At 33.2% G+C, this 20,444-nt stretch overlaps 1 protein-coding gene across 2 annotated transcripts in view; it reads left to right on the forward strand.

Annotated features, from left to right (window-relative positions):
- Positions 1 to 20,444, forward strand: part of CSMD1 (CUB and Sushi multiple domains 1) — a 2,563,917-nt gene that overhangs the window by 2,511,582 nt on the left and 31,891 nt on the right. For both annotated transcript variants that reach the window (XM_031949178.1, XM_031949179.1), the window contains exons 55-59: positions 766 to 954; positions 4,751 to 4,924; positions 6,116 to 6,298; positions 17,689 to 17,865; positions 19,924 to 20,103. In XM_031949178.1, coding sequence (XP_031805038.1) covers positions 766 to 954; positions 4,751 to 4,924; positions 6,116 to 6,298; positions 17,689 to 17,865; positions 19,924 to 20,103 — 903 coding nt within the window. The remainder of the gene's footprint in view (positions 1 to 765; positions 955 to 4,750; positions 4,925 to 6,115; positions 6,299 to 17,688; positions 17,866 to 19,923; positions 20,104 to 20,444) is intronic.

Below are 20,444 nucleotides of genomic sequence, written 5' to 3' on the forward strand. Positions count from 1 at the left end.
CAAAATAATGTAAAAATTCCTGCTCCAAAGGAACTTACACTCTTCTTTCAGCATGTATGTCAAATATTAGTTTTGTATGTAAATCTTTAAAGAAGTACTGATTTAATAAAAAAAAAATTAGTTCTCCTTAACCTCTTTCAATGTTAGTTATATAGTCTTGTGGAAACTTTTCAATAACCCACACAATTATCTAGTTGTAACACGGTTAATGATCTAAATTGATAAAAGGAGATTTATCACTAGGACTTCTAGTGAAATCACATGTCTTGTAAAATAATAATAATAACATTTAAATATTTTTTCTTTTTTCAGGATAATAGATTAGAAGTGGTGTGGTTTGGTGCCAGTGTTCTATATTTGCCTGGAAGACTAGTGTTAGGAAGATGGGTTTAAATTTAGGCTTAGATACTTTCTTGCTGTGTGACCTTGGCCTAGTTACTTATACTCTATGAGCTTCAGCAAACATCTTGGACCAATCTATTAAATAATAGATGGCATGCATTTCAAATCTGCAGAAGCAGTTGCCAAACGCAGGGGTTCCTAAAACTGAAGAAATCACAGATTTGTGTGTATTTGAGTAACCGCTAAAGGTAATAAGTGAAATTTATTCTTTTATGATCAACTCTGCTATTAATTACTGTTCTATGAATTCCTGCAGTGCTCAGTAGTTCCTATTTTTGTTTTGTTTTGTTTTGTTTTTCCCTAGTGGGTTGTTTCTGATTGAAAGCTACATCTAAATGAGGAATGAAATGTTCTCTTTTCTAGTGGTGAACTGTTCTGATCCAGGCTTTGTTGAAAATGCCATTCGTCACGGACAACAAAACTATCCTGAAAGCTTCAAATATGGGATCAGTGTCATGTACCATTGCAAGAAAGGCTTTTACTTATTGGGATCCTCTGCCTTAACCTGCAAGGCAAATGGTTTATGGGATAGATCATTACCCAAATGTTTACGTAAGTACTTATTAAAATGTGTTCACATGTCCCTTTGCCAAATGCTACCCTGTCACCCATCAGAAAATAAATCACAGAATATAGAACTTCTCTAAAACTATTAATACTCTCCCCAAAATAAAGCACAGAATATATAACTCCTGTAACACAAAACTATTAATGCTTTCTCCAAAAGGACATTGTTTGTTCACTGTATATTGCATAACTTAATTAAGAACATATTACAGTAATGGATTTTTAGCCTTAATATGAAAAAGTAATTGACTTTTTAAATCAAAGACAAGTTTCTTTTTAAACATTGTCAAGAAATTTAGTAAACAAATTTGTTCTCAATGACTTTTTTAAAAGAGAAAAATGCTAGAGAAAATATTACCTCTGAAGGAGTAGATTCCTAATGTTCATCATGTGTGAATGCTAAAAGTAGTGAATGATAATTACATTATGGATCAATTTTCTGAAAATCCATAATCCATTCTCGCTCTTGTAAGACTTTCATATGTTAAGAGTATTTTCAGATTAGATTTGTATTGGATGGTTGTGCCCGAAAGTAACTCTGCTAGCTTCACTCTTAAAGGAAACTTGCACATTCAATTGTACCTCTAAGTTTAATTTCCCTTGAGAAAGGGTAAGATAACTACACCAAAATATGTCAGTTATTCTCAGATGGCACAAGCTAAACCTATGTATTACAAACTAGTAGATGCAATCTTGGATAGAAATTAAGAAATCTAATATGTCAGAATCTCACTGTATTCCTTCTTTTTTAGTCTCTCACACAGGAACACTTAGGAAATTTTGCTGATAAAGGTAGATTTTTGTCTTTCAAAAGATTTTTTGAAAGTTCTACTAAAGCTTTTTAGGTGATTCTATTAGATTGTTTCATGAAGCTAATGAGTTCTAAATCCCGAGAAAGGAGCATTTTATCTAGCTTTCATTTTCTAGGGTAACTAGTCCCTATCAACTTACTATCATTAACAGTCTAAATTACTACAAATGAGGAAATGTGAAGACCTCAAAGGGACATTTTGTGTACATATGTATTACTTTTCTGCTGTATTATACCAGAGATAAATTACTTTTTTTTTCTCCTTTGCTCTACCTAGAAATGGTTACTTGTCAACCATTTCACTTATCCTTGTCTAATTAGTTTCTCTTTAAAACTTTTCCCAAATAATGTTTTTTTTTTTGGGGGGGGTTCTTTGCTTGCTTTTTCCTTCTCACAGATAGGAATGAATAACAATATAAAATAGGATAAGAGATTATATGACTTAGAGGATGCCTAATGGTTTTTAGCCTTTAAATCTCACTGTGTCTCATCTCCCATCTGAGTGGCTAGTGACCAAATTAATTTCCTTGGGTTTTTAGTTCAGTGATCTCTGCAAAATTAGTTGCAATTTAGTCAAGTTCACAACATATAAGTGACTAGAGGATGAACATAGATTATGACTTGATTCTCTTTTGAAGATTATAGTGGGGGAGAAATTAGCTACAGAATTTTTATACCTTAGAGAGAAATTTTAGACTTAGAGACAAATTTTTATACCTTAGAGAGAAAAATAAATGTTTCCTTGACAGGTAAGAATAGAACTATACAGTATGTACCTAATATTTTTTTTGTTGTTTTTCTTTCTTTTTTTTATTATAGCTTTTTATTTAGAAGTTATATGCATGGGTAATTTTATAGCATAGACAATTGCCAAACCTTTTGTTCCAATTTTTCCCCTCCTTCCCCCCACCCCCTCCCCCAGATGGCAGGTTGACCAATACATGTTAAATATGTTAAAGTATAAATTAAATACAAAAGAAGTATACATGTCCAAACAGTTATTTTGCTGTACAAATAGAATAGGACTCTGAAATATTGTACAATTAGCCTGTGAAGGAAATAAAAAATGCAGGTGGACAAAAATAGAGGAATTGGTAATTCTATGTAATGGTTCTTAGTTATCTCCCAGAGTTCTTTCACTGGGTATAGCTGGTTCAATTCATTCCTACTCTATTGGAACTGATTTGGTTCATCTTCATTGTTGAAGAGGGCCACGTCCATCAGAATTGATCATCATATAGTATTGTTGTTGAAGTATATAATGATCTCCTGGCCCTGCTCATTTCATTCAGCATCAGTTCATGTAAGTCTCTCCAGGCCTTTCTGAAATCATCCTGTTGGTCATTTCTTACAGAACAATAATATTCCATAATATTCATATGCCACAATTTATTCAGCTATTCTCCAATTGATGGGCATCACCTTAATGCTCATCATTGAGATGGCACTCTCAATGCCATCCAGTTTTCAGTTTCTGGCCACTACAAAGAGGGCTGCTACAAACATTCTTGAAGTATGTACCTAATATTGAAGCTTAAAACTGCACTAAAATTTTTGGGACACCTTGTATTATGGCTCTGAAGCTAAACTTCCAAACTTTCCTGAGGCTGAAAGGAAATCACATTTTTAGCTAATACAGTATTTTTGTGTAAAGACCTAAAAATGGTTCTCTTATAGGTAGCATAGGAATGAGGAGAAAATTAAGGTATACTTCATCTGTCACCAAATAATATTCATCCCAGATCCCCAATGACAGTATCTGTGCATAGTGAAATCTTGAGATATGTAAAAAGAGGTTGGATCCCTCTGTGGATCTATATTGCTAATTTAAAAGATACTGTAACTGAATGTCAGCATTTTTTCACTATTCTTCATTTACATGTCATGAGTTCTTTGTTTCCCCCAGTTACTTTAAAAATGTATAGGTGGGGGCAGGTAGGTGGCACAGTGGATTGAGCACTAGCCCTGAAAGTCAGAAGAACCTGAGTTCAAATTTGACCTCAGATACTTAACATTTCTTAGCTGTGTGACAAGTCATTAACACCAATTGCCTCAGCAAAAGCAAAACAAAACAAAACAAAAACAACAACATGACATATAGATTTTTCTAATACAATGTTGGTGGAGTTGCAAACAAATCCAACAATTCTGGAGACCAGTTTGGAACTATACTCAAAAGTTATCAAACTGTGCATACCCTTTGACCCAGCAGTGTTACTACTGAGCTTATATCCCAAAGGGATCTTAAAGAAGGGAAAGGGACTGTATGTGCACAAATGTTTGTGGCAGCCCTTTTTGTAGTGGCCAGAAACTGGAAACAGAGTAGATGCCCATCAATTGGAGAATGGCTGAATAAATTGTGGTATATGAATGTTATGGAATATTATTGTTCAGTAAGAAATGACCAGCAGGATGATTTCAGAAAGGCCTGAAGAGACTTATATGAACTAATGCTGAGTGAAATGAGCAGGACCAGGAGATCATTGTACATAGCAACAGCAAGATTATATGATGATCAATTCTGACGAACGTGCCTCTCTTCAACAATGAGATGATTCAAACCAGCTCCATTTGTTCAGTGATGAAAAGAGCCATCTACACCCAGAGAGAGGACTGTGGGAACTGAGTGTAGTTCACAACACAGCATTTTTACTCTTTTTGTTGTTGTTTGCTTGCATTTTATTTTGCTGTTCTTTTTTTTCTTCTGCAGCACAATAATTGAATAAACATGTATACATATATTGGATTTAACATATATTTCTACCATATTCAACATAAATTGAACTATTTTCATCTAGGGGAAGGCATGGGGGGAAGGGGGAAATTGGAAAACAGGGTTTTTCAAGGGCTAATGTTGAAGAATTATCTATGCATATGTTTTGAAAAATAAAAAAAAAAGCCTTAATAAAAAAGGTATAGGTGTTTAAAGGAGTGATGGAACTAGATTTTGTTTTTTCCCATTACTCCTAGCGATTTCATGTGGACATCCAGGTGTTCCTGCGAATGCCATCCTTACAGGAGAACAATTTACGTATGGATCTATCATTCATTATTCTTGCACAGTGAGTCGAATTCTCATAGGAAATGCTACCAGAATCTGTCAAGAAGACAGTCACTGGAGTGGAACCCTCCCACACTGTTCAGGTAGAAGTATAATATACTCAGTTCACAGAATCACAAAATGTCTGAGTTGGAAGATGGAGTCAAACCAATAAGCATTTGTTAAGTGATTACTATGTGCCAAATATTTTTTCTTCTAAAGCTAGCATTTCTAGTACAATATTGAATTATCACAATGGTGATAATGGGCAACCTTGTTTCATTCCTGATCTTATTGGAAATGCTTCTAGTTTATTCCCATTTCATATAATGTTTGCTGATAGTTTTAAATAAATCAAAATTAATTCAAATGAATTTGGGCTGTTCCATTCTACTTTCTTCTTTTACTACTGTTTTTCCTGATCTGTCACCCAATCTAATTGATTCCATTTACTCTGCCTCCTTGAATCAGAGCATCATGACTTTAGCCTTAGGGAGGATGTTAAAATGTCATCTTACAAAATTTAGGAACTTAAGTCCACAAAGATAAATTAGCTTATCATACATGAGTAGAAGAATGGAGTAGAGCCCCTATTCCAAGGCTCCCCCCCCACAGTGTTCTTTAAAAAAATCTCCTAATCTTTATGTGCAAAAGTCCATTCTTCCCACTTCTGAAACACACTTAAAAGGGGAAGAATCAGTGATCTCTTTAATTTCCCTATATTCACTTTAATTTTTGCCTCTTTTATTCTTCTCCTTATTCCCCCTTTCTTTTAATTGGGATAACTTACCTACAGACTACCCATTATTTCTGATCTTCCAAGAATCATTTGGTCACTGTGAAATATTTGCTTTCTGTATATATTTGACGCAGTTAATTGAGGCAGTACATAGAGTGCTAGGCCTGAAAGTCAGGGAGAGCTGAATTCAAATGTGGCCTCACATATTTACTAGCTATGTGATTTTGGGCAAGTCCCTTTACCTCTGCCTCAGTTTTCTCAAGTATAAAATGGGGGTAATAATAGTACCTTTCTTTCAGGGTTGTTGTGAGGAACAAATGAGATAATATTTGTAAAACTTACTTAACAGAATCCCTGGCACATCGTAGATGTTTTATAAGTGATTCTCCCTTCCCTGCTCTCTTCTCTACATCTTCCTTTATATATTATAGTGGACTCCTTTGTCCTCAGTTAGGTAAATGAACTTCTTTCCTTTTCTAGGTGTAGAAAATAACAATTACTCATTTTTATAGTATCATCAGGAATTTATTCTTATTTCCTGTTTTTTATTCAATAGGAAACAATCCTGGTTTTTGTGATGATCCAGGAATACCAGCTCATGGCTCTAGACTTGGGGAGGAATTTAAGGTTAAAAGTCTTCTTCGTTTCTCCTGTGAAATGGGTTATCAGTTAAGAGGGTCTCCTGAGAGAACATGTTTGATCAATGGGTCATGGTCTGGAATACAGCCAGTATGTGAGGGTAAGTAGCCCTTTCAGTAGTCATATAACTCTATGGTTTAATGATCCCATCTCTTGGGATTTTTATTCATAATGGGTGTGACTGTTTTCAAATATAGCATCATAAACATATATTCAGTTATGGCAATGATGAAGTTTCTGATTGTACACAAAGCACAATGTAGCACAGGCTCTCCTCTAGAAGTTTATAATCTTAAAACAACAACAGCAACAACAACAAAAACATTATCACTAAAAACAACAAAAAAACCCAGAAAACAAATCTCCAAATCTTTTATGTGAATGAACTACTTTTTTCATTTAAAGTATATGATCGTATTGGGGGAGATTTTGGTGGTAAGTAATGAAGCAGAGGAAGCTACTGAGGAAGATAGTTATAGACTATTATGTTTTCATTCTCAAGGATGAAAGTAAGAACATAATATCATTAACTGTTTTAGAATCAAATACAAAAGAAAATGTTGACTGTGCATCTATTATATGTAAGAACAGAAATCTACCAAATGGCAATTCACCCTTTACTTAAAAACTTCATTGGGGAAGTATATTACTGTTGAAGGAAGTCCATTCTCATATGAAATAGCTATAGTTTTAGGATTTTTTCTTCCTTACACCCTACCATATATTGTTTCTAATTCTACTCTTGGGATCAAGGAGAACAAATCTGATGTCTATTTCATGCAACAGCTTAAAAACTTTAAGACAACTGTCATGTTCTACCCCATAATTAGACATATTTGGCCTATAGAGATAATTAACTTACCTATGTCACTTCAATCTCATGAATCCCTTTTCCCTGAACAGTTTTTCCTCCCTGTAGAGTTCTACTGTCTATTATTTGTGCCATGTGGATAGTTACTAAGGACAGCACTAACAACTCCTTGCTCTTTAGTTAATGATTTCCCTCCCTGAGTTTATTTATCAATATTGAGTGTTTTCTGAGACACAACCGTACAACTATTATATAGATTACTTCCAAAAAAAGAAATTCATTAGAATTCTACCAAGAACTTTCAAAAAGTAAAAGATTAAGATAGGTATTTAAATTTCCAATAAAATTTATTCAAAATTATTCAGGGGCATTCTAAATGACAGACAACCAATGAATAAATGACAATGAATTGCATATAAAATAGAAATAATAGTACCCAAATCAGAAGAACCATTAAGATTTGTTGATGTCATCTACTTCAGCTTTGACAGATGAGGAAACTGCAGCCTAGAGATAGAAAGTGAATTGCTCAAATTTATACAAATAAATGATATTTGATTTAGGATTTGAACTCAAGCTTTTTAACTACACATTGTATATCTTTTCAATTATATCATATTGCCTAATATAATAAAAATCATATATTTGTGGAACATCTTGAAGAAATGAGGAATAATCTTGGACAAGAGTATAGCTATTGTCATTATTTATCAGGATGCTGTTCAAAACATGTTTCAGAGAAAGAAAAAAAAACATTCATTTTCAAAGAACTGCTAAAGTGAAAATTTCCCAGTGGAAAGCTCATTTTTATTTTCTCACTGAAGGATTTTGAAGCCCATTTTGGACCTTAATGGAGGTGGATATGTGTTGTCAGTTACAAAGTGATCTGAGGTACCAAAGTGTATTATTATTCATTCTAAGTTAAGAGCTTAGGACATCACTTGCTATATTAGGAGATCCCCAAATAATTTAGTTTTGCAAATTTAAAAGTTGGCAAGAATTAAAGCCACTATGGATGAGTGATATGTTCCCATGGAATCTCATTGCTCTAGGACTGTGATAGAACATTGTGAATGCCAGTCTTATAAAGCATCAATATATTCATTCATTTGAATAAAAGAATTTAATTGCATGTCACTCAGTAATCTGCCTTATGCAGTTCATGCAAAGTGCTTTTTTAAAATAGCAAGTAGTTTTATCCTCAGTTGAGAAATTTAAAAGGATATTGTAAAACTTTCAAAAGTCTTTACTAAGAATATTAAGATCATATTCTAAAACTCCTTTAACCCCCTCTGACTATTCCTCAAAACTCCTTATAATCTGTGCTCCTTGATTGCTGGAATTGTTTCACTAAGCAGAGTACCTGGAACATACTAGGTATGTAAATAAATACATAAATGCCTGATACCTTGTATTCCTTTCTTCATTCCTTCCTTCTGTCTGAATGTCCTGTTGTCATCACTAGTTTTCTAGTCATCTGATTTCACAGATTTAGAGTCACTCTTAAGTCTTCCTTCTCTTATATCCTTTACCTTGAAGATTCAGTTGTCTCTGTTTAGCAGTTAAAGCCATTGATAATTTGGATGCATATTACCTTGCCAAGCTTATTGGATGTTACACTCATTCTCACATGTTTTGATACAGTCAAACTGACCTCCTTGCTCTTAAGTGTTTATAACTTTTCATCTCTTCCATTACTTTTGTGAAGACCACCCCTTATAGTGGGAAAGCAATTCTTTTTTCCCCCACCTTTGCCTCATAGAATCACTAATTTCCTTTAAGGATTTAACTTCCTCATGTATTCCCCCTTCCACATATATTACTTTGTTTATATATGTATATATATATATATATATATATATATATATATATATATATACATATATATATGTCCATTTAGTCCAGTCACCTTATTTTATAGATGAATGAACAAATAAGGTCAAAAAAAATTATAGCACCTTGCTTAAGGTCACATGAGGCATTTTGGTAGATCACAAAGATTACTGGATTTGAAATCATAAGACTCATATTTAAATCCACTATCTTCCACTTATTACCATATTCCCATATGCACATTACTTACCTTCTTTAAGCTCAACTTCTTCATTTATAAAATGAAGGCATTAAACTAAATCGTCATTAAGATTACTTCTATTTATAAAGTCATGATGTTATAATCCTATGAGATCCCAAATTTGAGAATTTTAAGTATCTCCATGACCTCTTTGTCTAAGACCATGTCAAGTGTTTAAAGGTTAAACAGGTAATAAATGGTAAAACCAGGATTCTAACCCAAGTGTTAAATAATAGAACCAAGATTCAAAATTAAATTTCTGAAACTCAAAATCAATTTATGTTTTTAAAATATTTCCTCTCAAAAGGCTTATACTGTAGTAGAGAAAATAAAATATATTTATAAGTAATTAATAAAATAATACAATAAACAATTGTTCAATGAATGAATAATAACATAAGGAAAAGGAACATTGCAGTTAATTACAGAAATATAAATAATATGCCAAGTAATACATTTCATAAGAGTTCATAGATCCATAAGTTTCATATTAGAAAAATCCTGAAAGATAATCTTCTTCAGTCGCCTCATCTTAAAATTGAGGAAACTGATTATAGGAGAGATGGGATTTGCTCAAAATCAGACATGCAATAAGTAACAGTAAAAATTTGAATCCAATTTTTCTGACTCCAATTCCCAGTTTTTGTCTTAAAACCCTACTGATTGTCTAACTATTTTTAGCCCAGAATATTTTTGGCTACAGTTACTCATGTAGTAGTCATATGCTTTTTTGCTGATTATGCCAAATTTTGGGGAACCATTAAATGATAGAACTTAAAATAGATGGAAACGCAGTCACAAATAGATATAGTCATTGGGTATAGACTGATTCAGGACAGAACACTGCTCCTAGAATCATAGATTAGTGCTCATCTAATCTACTCTTCTCTTTTTAAAGATGAAGTATGTAGTGTGCTTTCTAGAGCCCAATATTAGGGTGCCAAAATGTACTATGCTTTCTAGAGCCCCCACACTGGTTTCCAAAATGTACAATCTGGACTAGCTCTCTGGGGGATCTTGGGACCATCCCTAGTCTTTGGTCTTTGTGGAGTAGTGATGAGGCAAGGATTCACGTGGATGGTCAAACATGGAGTCCATTTATTTCAAGTTCTCCCAGCCCTAAATACCTTAGTACAATTACATCACTACAATACACTGAGCATGTGCTAACTATAAACACCCTGCTATTATTATGTAAATGCATCTTTTACTGTAAATATCTCTGCTTCAAGTAGAACATGGATTGTCATGCTCCATGAGTTCTCAGAAAGGGTGAGACACTCTAAGGGGAGGTAAGCACTGAACCAGACATTGTCAACAGGTTCCCTCTGGGCCAAAGGATCTTACACCTCACTGAGAGCTCCCCAAATGTCTGTGGCTCTCTACAAGGTATATGAAGCCCAGAGAATTGAAACAGCCTACTTATGGACACAAAGGTAATAAATGAGAGAATGAGAATTCAAATCCAGTGCTGAGAGCAAAAGTGTGATTTTATTCTTTTTCCTTTACCCAACCCCTACTTCATAGACATTATTTTCCAATATAGAATTACTAGTAAAAAACAATACAATCATAGTATGACTATTATGAGAGTTCTCTGAGACAATCAACAAAACTATTGGAGAGAAAAGTAACCAAAGTTAATGTCTTGGCTTGATTTCCAAGAAGTATTTCTTGGCTTGCTTTTAAGAAAATAAAAAACAATGCCAAAGGAACTTTTTATTATATACACTTGTATGGGTGAATATATTGTTAAAATATATGTGAATATATTATATATATATGTTCATGATACTTTTTGCAAGTATTTCTGTCATCTATTGGGAGACAAATGTAATAACTCCCAATTTTCCCTGCTTTGAGTGTTTTGAAACACTATTCATGTGAGGATGTAGGAGCTATAATCAACTTTATCAAAAAGGAAAAAAACTGGTGATAGTAACTTTGAGCTATTAAAAAAAAAAAAAAAAAGGTTGATCATTGTTTCATGTTCTCAGGCAAGTTTATGTCCTTGATGCTATGGCAACATATACTGAATTTATTTAAAAAACTAAACCAAGATGGAAATAGTCAGAAAATATATTATTAAAATAAAATAAAATAAAAAACCACAGTAATTGGGCCATAAGAGAAAAGCTTTAAAAAAATGTCCTTTAGCATCTCCGAATAAACATTTTTCTCCAATTAAACAATTTTTACTATACATTTTAAATAGGCAGTCTTTCAAACATAGGCTCATTATTTTCTTCTTATATCCATACATGTCATGAAATAATATAAAAATAGCTGTCATTTTAATTTAAATATATTTGTTAACTATTAATTATCTAATCCTATCTTCATTCAAACAAGTCAAAGGTTTAATCAAAAAATGTCTAAATTCTTGTGACCAGGAATATGACTATTTTAAGATTCTTAAATTGTAAGAAAAAGATGCATACCCCATCATCATAAAGTTTATTATAATGGCATATAAATACAAATAGGCCTTGGTTTCTTTCTATTTATAGCTATTCCATATAAATAGTTCTAGACTACCATTAAAGATTTTCCCTTTTAAAATGAAGAGGGAAAACTCCCATTCCTCTTTAATGATATATACCACTTCCCTTTATTTCCTATGACCCATTCCATGCTCTTTACCACAGTCCATATTCCTTACCTTGCCCCAGTTATAGAAGATCAGTGTTGGGGTCAATGTGGTAGAGAAGTTTTGTTTGAAGGCGCAAGGAGTAAAAAAGAACTTGTATTGTTACTATTGTTACCTTGCCTTTTCCTTTTCCAATTTGTCCTATAGCATTTTATTTATTTTTAGAGCATTTTATTTATCATCATCTCGCCACAATACCATCTTGCATAGTAATTTACATTCATGTTTCCTTGCCTTTGAATATAATGTTCTGGGAGGTTGGGGCAGGGCTAGATTATGTCTTTTTCTTGTTGTATTTATTGAATTAATGATTGGGAGAAAAATGTGATAGACCATTCACTGGTTACCCTCTTCCATGTTCAAAAAAAGGAAACAGAGATTCTATTCTTGATATGATATGTTTGAATAATAGAAATATTTATAACAAAGAGTGTTTTTTTTTTTTTTTTGCCCCTTTCTCTTTCTCTCTTCCCCTATTACCCAGTAGTAATTCATGAAATTCAGAAACAACGAATTACAAAGCACTCTTTAGTATAAAGAAGTTTCAGACTGGAGTTCATGATTGTGAAAAGGAAGAGAGACAGAGTATTATTGAGAGTGGTAGAGTAGAAGAGGGGAGAAATGTAATGCCAGAGAAACTAAGGCAAGACAGAAATTAGAGTTTTTAATATTAATGGAGAGCTTGGACTGATCGGCTGCATGAGACTTTTGTCTCAAAACACCCAGCAAAAAGTAAGTAATTCCACTTTATAGAGCTTTAGCAATCAGGAAAACAAAGGTGGGGCAGGGGGGAGGGGCGAAGAAAGAACACTGAGTGAGTGGAAATTTCAGGAAGGATCATAACTTTTTAATTCTGACAGGTTGGGAGTGAAGAAAGTGGTCAAGCAGGAAACAGGAAATCTGGGCCAAGAAAGATGTTCAAGTATTTGAGATGTCATCTGGAGTTTTATGACTCTTTGGAATGCCAGAGCTCAGCAGGCCTAATTATCTCAGTCCTAATGGCCAGGAAGGGGAGGTTGCCACCAGGGAAACTGAGACAGAACAATTCAGAGAAACTGAGGCATAACAAAAGAAAAAGGAAAAAAACCTAGAACAGACTTTTTAAATCTGTGATTTCACAAGATTGACAAAGGGATTCATGATTTTTTAAAAAGAGAGAACATTTGATTCATGGATTTTTCCTCTTTATGTGGCTTACTTCTTCACAACAAATATTTAATTTTATTATATTGAGTTGAAACATTTAATAAAAGCATAAATCATATACATAATTATATCATATTATTATATTCATTATTATATACATAAATCAGTTGTTTACTGGCACTGAGCATGAGCATACACTCTTCCTCTTTCTTCTGTGACAGGCTCAAAATTTCCTGATCCTATGTAACTTCCACCTCCTATTATTCTTCAGTTATTGTTCTTTTTTTTTTTTTCAAGCTAGGAAAGAGTACAATTCCATCAATCACCTTGCCAATAAGGAGCTATTCATGCATCTGTAACTGTACTTCCCATGAATTTAGAGACTTTCATTTTTTTTTTTTTTTTTTGTTCTATTGCTTAACACAATACCTTAAAGACAATAGTCTCTGGATAAATGTTTGTAGCTGGATTATCCTTAAGGTATTTTGCATTAAATAGGAGTTTAAGTATGTTAGAATTTTTCTAGCCCAATTCCCTTATGTTAACAATGAATTAACTTTGACAGACAGAGGTTAAATTTCTATTTCAAGTCTTCACAACTTAATTGGAGGAAGAACTTAATTGGAAATAGAATCCCCATCTCTTCATCTGGTGTCATTCATATATTTTAAAGATTTAGCATTCTGTTTTGGAAATTTTTTTCTAGAGAGGGGAAACAAACAAACAAAATAAAACCTTCAGCCTATCTTTGCAGAATCATTATGCATTCAGTTAAAATGCTCAGTGTTCAGATTTCTTACCTCCAAGTCTATTTAAAGACATGTGGAATATTCTCCATCCCTGACTTTGCTCCTTCATCCCTTCAAAGTTCTGCTCCAATGACTTCCTGGGGGCGACCTTTGCGTATTTCCTATGTTGTTAGTCACCACTTCTCACCACCTTTTGAATTTATTTCATTTATATTTTATTGGTGTACCTGTTGCCTCCACCCTGCCTCATAGAATGTAATTTTCTTTAAAAAAGGATCTCTTTAGGCTTTAAAAAAAAACTTTCTATTCTCTCCTATTAGTATAACTAAAACATTATTGAAGCTTAATAAAAGCTTGCTCATTGAAACTGATAAATCATATTAAATTAATTGGTCTTGGCATTGAATGTTAAATGAGATACTATTGAACAGAGGTCAGAGGGGGGATATAAAACAGGTCATCCTGATAAATCGTTTGGGGTTCTTTTTCTTGGATTTTTTTTTCAATTGAACTGGCTGTTAAAGCTTTTGAGTCATGGTGGTAGGGAAAACAATTTGAGTTTACCTGACTAAACACAGTATAGAATAAAATGGTATTTTACAGGTAATCTGTAAGGATGAACTATACATAGAGCACCCATTGTGATTTTGTCCTAAAAGAAACCAGAAATGTATTAATTTAAAATGTCACTAATCAGAATATAAACTTAATATCAAGGATAACAAAATAAGCTAATATTTATATAGGACCTACTATGCTTAGCACTTTACAAATATTATCTTAGAGCCAAACAATTCTGGCAAGTAGGCACTAATAGCAAAGAACTAACATTTGCATAGTTCTTACTATATACAGCTAGATTCCATGGTGGATAGAGTGCTTTGTCTGGAGTTAGTGGAATTCATCTTTCTAAGTTCAAATCTGGTCTCAGACGCTTACAAGCTGTGTGACCCTGAGAAAGTTACTTAACTCTGTTTATCTCAGTTTTCTACTCTATAAAGTGATCTGGAGAAAGAAATGACAAGTTATTCCAGTATATTTGTTCCCCCTCTCCCCCGCGCCCCCCCCCCCCGAAATCAAAACTGGTTCATGAAGAGTTGCACACAACAGAAAAAAAACACAAAAAACATCAAAGGAAAGAAAACAAACCAACAAAATGAATGCTATGTGCCAGGTACTATGCTAAATGATATACAATTATTACCTTATCTCATCCTCACAACAACCTTGGGAGGAGGATATTATTGTTATTCCCATTTTATATTTGAAGAAAATGAGGCAGACAGAGAATAAGTGACTTGCCCAATGTCATAAAGCTATTAAATATATGTGACCTATTTTGAACTCAAATCTTCCCGATTCAAGGTCTAGAACATTAGCCACTGAGCCATCCAATGTAAGACAAACACTATACTCAGAAAACTAGGCATAGCTTTATAGTATTAACACTCTGAAATATTAAGCCTGTGCTACTTTGGTTCAGCAGAGAGTTTCTAGGTAATATCCACATCTTTCTAGAGAAGAGTTGAATTACTATACATAGGCTACAAAGAACTTAAAACAGTTGTAACAATTTTCATTATTTTGAAGATGTCATCAAAATATAATTGTTTCACTATATATAAAATGGGCTTTACTAAAAAACATATCCAAAATGTTTTTCAAAAATAAGATACACTTGTGTAGTGTTCTCTTCTTTTGTATAATATGATCGTTCTCTGGGTGCAGGTTTCTTGGGGAGGTTCTCTGGAGGTAGCCTTAGTTTCGATTCTGAGTAATAATCACCTCAAATACAGCCAGGAGTTAAAATCCAATATTTTATTCGTCCTCTGCCAACTTCAGCCTCTCCTCTTCCAAATCCTTCCTTCTCCCCAACTTCAGTCTCTGGCTTTTCAATCTCCCCAACTGACTTCTCACTTGTGAATCTCCTGAAGTCTCCTCACTGACTTGTGGCTCTCAATATCTCCAACTGACCCTCGCTGAGACTGAGAGCTTCTTATATATGATCTTTTAAAGGTGTGAACCCAAAGGTTTAACCTCCTCTGGTTAAAGATACTCCAATATCTTTGCCAAGAAAACTCCAAATAGGATCATGTAGAATCAAGACACATCTGAAACAATTGAACAATGGCAAATAAATATCAAATAGCCCTATTTCATTTAAAATATGGTCTAATTAGGTTTCAGAAATCTACCTCCTTTGTTTAGTTATACCTTTGTTAATAGTAATAGCAGAATGTAAACCATTTGAGGAACTTTTAATTTTTGTTTTTATGTTAGAATTGGTTTGCTGAGTGGCTGACACACAATAAATACTTAATAGATGCTTTTGGGATTGAAATGTACTCAATAGTAGTTCTCAGCCTGAGTTTGTGGAGAACCAGAGAATAATCTCACCTATTACCTGAAACCACTAAGTAAATTTTAGATTACTTCAGTTGTTAAACTGAAAAAAAACAAAAACAAAAACAAAAACAAAATGTGCTTAGGAAAACTACTCAGTATTAGCAACTTCTGTTTCCTAGGGGACAGATTTGATTTTCATAACCTTTCAGATCCTCTTAGCAGTATTCTGTTGTAATTTAGGATAAAGAAATTAACGTTAATTTTTCATAGGAGAAGTAAAAGGAGGCAAAAATCAAGCATGAATAACATAGGAAGATGTGGAAGAATATTACCATTCATCTGGTTGTTGTTATTGCTGTTTAGTCATTTTTCAATTGTTAACGTTTTTCTCCCAGTTCGGTTATAAGAAAGACAAATACTTGTATGATATCTATGACTTTATTCCTCCTAAATAAGTGGACATGTATACTTGGGAGCACAGTTAGAACTGCGCTCAAGGTGAGCATAGGTAACAGGGATTATAAAGACAAAAATCACAGAGAGGTGGGTGTAATCACACAGTGGGTTTATCACATCATCTCTGGGCTGTGTTGTTTTTTGGCAGTGGGAGTTGATATGAATCAGTCTGAGTTGGTTATCTGGCATAGCAAGGGAAATTCTGGATTCATTATTCCAATATTGCAAAGAACTTCTGATGGACAAACACTATAAAAAACTTCTGATACACCCAACTTAAGGAATATTCTGTTTTATCTGATTTCCCAGTATGTCTGGTATCTTCTGGATAGTAGAGAGTTTGAACAAATCAAGGTGATTAGTAAAGTCATTAACCTAGTCCATTTTCACAAGCTTATGTCTATCTCTTTCTGAAACCCTGCAAAAAGGGTTTTGGAGTTTTCTTGGCAAAGAGAGCAGAGTGATTTACCATTTTCTTTTCCAGGTGATAGGAGTGATTACTGGAGTAGGAAAAACATGTACTGTTCATGAGTAGCAAAGGAGAACTGACCAGAAACTTAACAATTGTTAAATGTTAAATTGTTTATTTGTTCTAAAGCAGCAGGGTTAAAGTAACCATTTAGAAAAAGCTGCAGGTATCTTTAATCCAAGGACAACAAATACTTTCTGCAACACTGCATGATATTTAAAAAAAACCTAAATCAAAACCAAAAAAAAAAAAATGTTCAACTGTGTTCTTATATTGGGGTATATTTAATTTCATTTCAAAAGAATTATAGATTTCAGCTTGAAAGGCCCTAAGGTGCCATGTAATCCAACCCCCTGATTTTACAAATGAGGAAATTGGGGCTTACAGTTTTAAGGAATTTGTCTAAATTCAAAAAGGTAGATAATATGTTTTAATATAGGATTTGAACCTAAGGATTCGACCTCCAAATTCAGTGTTCTTTCTACTATAATAATAAAATTAACTTTAATTATCTTATAACATTTCATTTGAATCTCAAAAAAAGTTCTTTTCTTCTTTCTTATATTTAAATTTTCTTTAAAAAATATAGTTTGGGAGTATGAGTTTATGAGAATGTCTACTTTTCATATTTTCTACTCCTTAATAAAAATGAAGCTCTAATCTCTATATACTTCTCAGGTCCACTTAAGAAGTCATGCTGCTGATGGTTTGAAATTAAAAACATGGTTTATTAAAGTCCCAGTGCCAGTAATTATTTCATTAATTTTGAGTCTCCAATTTCTCTGATAGCTGTATCTTGTGGAAATCCTGGTACCCCTGCCAATGGCATGATAATAAACAGTGATGGAATACTTTTCTCCAGCTCAGTGATCTATGCCTGTTGGGAAGGTTATAAGACATCAGGGTTGACGACTCGCCATTGCACAGCCAATGGGACTTGGACTGGCACTGCTCCTGATTGTACAGGTGAGGCCTTTACTTACCCAACTATCTTAAGAATATTAAGTTGAATTTTAATAAATGGCTATTTAATAAAATGAATATTGGCTTTCACAGAATTTCCCCCATTGTTTCATTCTTTAAGTTGAAAAGTGGACAAGAAGAGAAAAAAAAATTTTTACAATTCAAAAATTTTTATTCATTAACCAGTTTAAAATTTTACATTTTAAAAAATAAATTTATTTTTTTCTAGTAATTTTATTTATTTTTAATACACATTGCTTTATGAATCATGTTGGGAGAGAAAAATCAGAGCAAAAGGGAAAAACCATGGGAGAGATTAAAGAATAAAAAAAAAGAAGTGATCATAGCATGAACATTCAGTCTCCTTAGTTTATTCTGGATGCAGGTAGCATTTTATTTCCCAAGTCTATTGGGATTGCTTTGGATCGCTGAACCAATGAGAAGAACAAGTCTTTCATAGTTGATCATCACACATCCTTACTGTTATTGTGTACAATGTATTCCTGGTTCTGCTTGTTTCACTCAGCATCAGTTCGTGTAAATCTCTCTAGGTCTTTCTAAAATTAGCTTGTTCATTATTTTTTATAGAACCATTATATTCCATTATATTTACATACCATAACTTATTCAGCCATTTCCTACTTAATGGGCATATACTCATTTTCCAATTCTTTGCTACCACAAAAAAAAAAAAGCAACTACAAATATTTTTATATATGTGGATTAAAAACAAATGGAAAAATTCCAGGTTTATCCTCAAAGTTAGTTTTTGTGATGAGCTGGGCCAGTTGTTGAGAGTATGATAATAATGAGATGAATGCCCCAAATTCCTCCTTGTATAGACAACTTACCTCTTCATGAAACAAAACATTCTGAATTGTGGCTCCTGCTTGCTGCAGCTATAACCTCAATCATCTACGTGTGTGGACATAATTCATATTACAACAGGATCTAGAAAAGGGACATAGATCCAGGTTTAAAAAAGCAATATTTCACAATACTGAGGAACCTTTTCAAATATAGGGCTACTCCTAATTCTCAAATAATTAAAAATTATATACATGCATATATAATTGCATACATATACACACATATATGTACATATATGCATAAGTACATATATATAAAACAATGTTTTCTCATTTTTCATAACATTTCAAAGAAAATAATCTGAAAATAGAACATTATTTATTTAATAAAAATTTTTTATAGTTTTGGTTTAAAGAAAAACATTACATATGCATACCTTTGATCTAGCAGTGTTAGTACTGGGCTTATATCCCAAAGAGATCTTAAAGGGAAAGGGACCTCTATGTGCAAGAATGTTTGTGGCAGCCCTCTTTGTAGTGGCCAGAAACTGGAAACTAAGTGGATGCCCATCAATTGGCAAATGGATGAATAAATTGTGGTATATGAGTGTTATGGAATATTATTGTTCAGTAAGAAGTGACCAGCAGGATGATTTCAGAGAGGCCTGGAGAGACTTACATAAATTGATGCTAAGTGAAATGTGCAGAACCAGGAGATCATTATACATGGCAACAACAAGTCTATATGAGGATCACTTCTGATGGATGTGACCTTCTTCAACAATGAGATGAACAAAATCAGTTCCAATAAAGCAATAATGAATTGAACCATCTACACACAGTGAAAGAACTCTGGGAGATGACTGAACCACTACATAGAATTCCCAATGCCTCTATTTTTGTCTGCCTGCATTTTTGATTTCCTTACAGATTAATTGTACATTATTTCAAAGTCCGATTCTTCTTGTGCAGCAAAATAACTGTATGGTCATAAACACATATATTGTATTTAACATAAACATTAACATATATAACATGTATTGGTCTATCTGCCATCTGGGGGAGGGGATGGGGGGAAAGAGGGGAACAATTGGAACAAATGGTTTTGCAATTGTCAATGCTGAAAAAATGAAAAATGCATATATCTTGTAAATAAAAAGCTATAAAAAATAAAACAAAAACAATAAAAATTGGAATTTAGGGGAAAAAAAGAAAGACATTACAAAAAGTTGCTTTTGGTGTTTCCTTGCAGTTATAAGTTGTGGAGATCCAGGTACCTTGGCAAATGGTATTCAGTTTGGAAATGACTTTACCTTTAACAAAACTGTGAGCTATCAGTGTAATCCAGGATATCTAATGGAACCTGCTAGTGCTTCCACAATTCGATGTACAAAAGACAGCACTTGGAATCAGAGTAAACCTATCTGCAAAGGTCTGTAATTTTTTAAAAACTTCTACAAATATACAATATAAGCAACAATCAAATTTTTATTATTATGTATAGTGTATCACTAATAAAGCTAGAAGAGTTAACAGTTTGTGTCTTCAATGATGTCTATCCAATTAAGAAAACTATTTAACAAAAAATAAATCAACTAGGTATAAAGTTCTATGGAAGTGACATGGGAAAAATAGATGCTATTGATGAAGTTTTCAATGGAAAAAAAGCTTTTCTCATCCACAGTTTGTAAAATTTTTCTTTCTTTCTTTCTTTCTTTCTTTCTTTCTTTCTTTCTTTCTTTCTTTGCTTAGAAATTCTGCTGTTTTAAATCC

This window comes from Sarcophilus harrisii, chromosome 2, assembly GCF_902635505.1.
Source record: "Sarcophilus harrisii chromosome 2, mSarHar1.11, whole genome shotgun sequence".
NCBI classification, from domain to species: domain Eukaryota; kingdom Metazoa; phylum Chordata; class Mammalia; order Dasyuromorphia; family Dasyuridae; genus Sarcophilus; species Sarcophilus harrisii.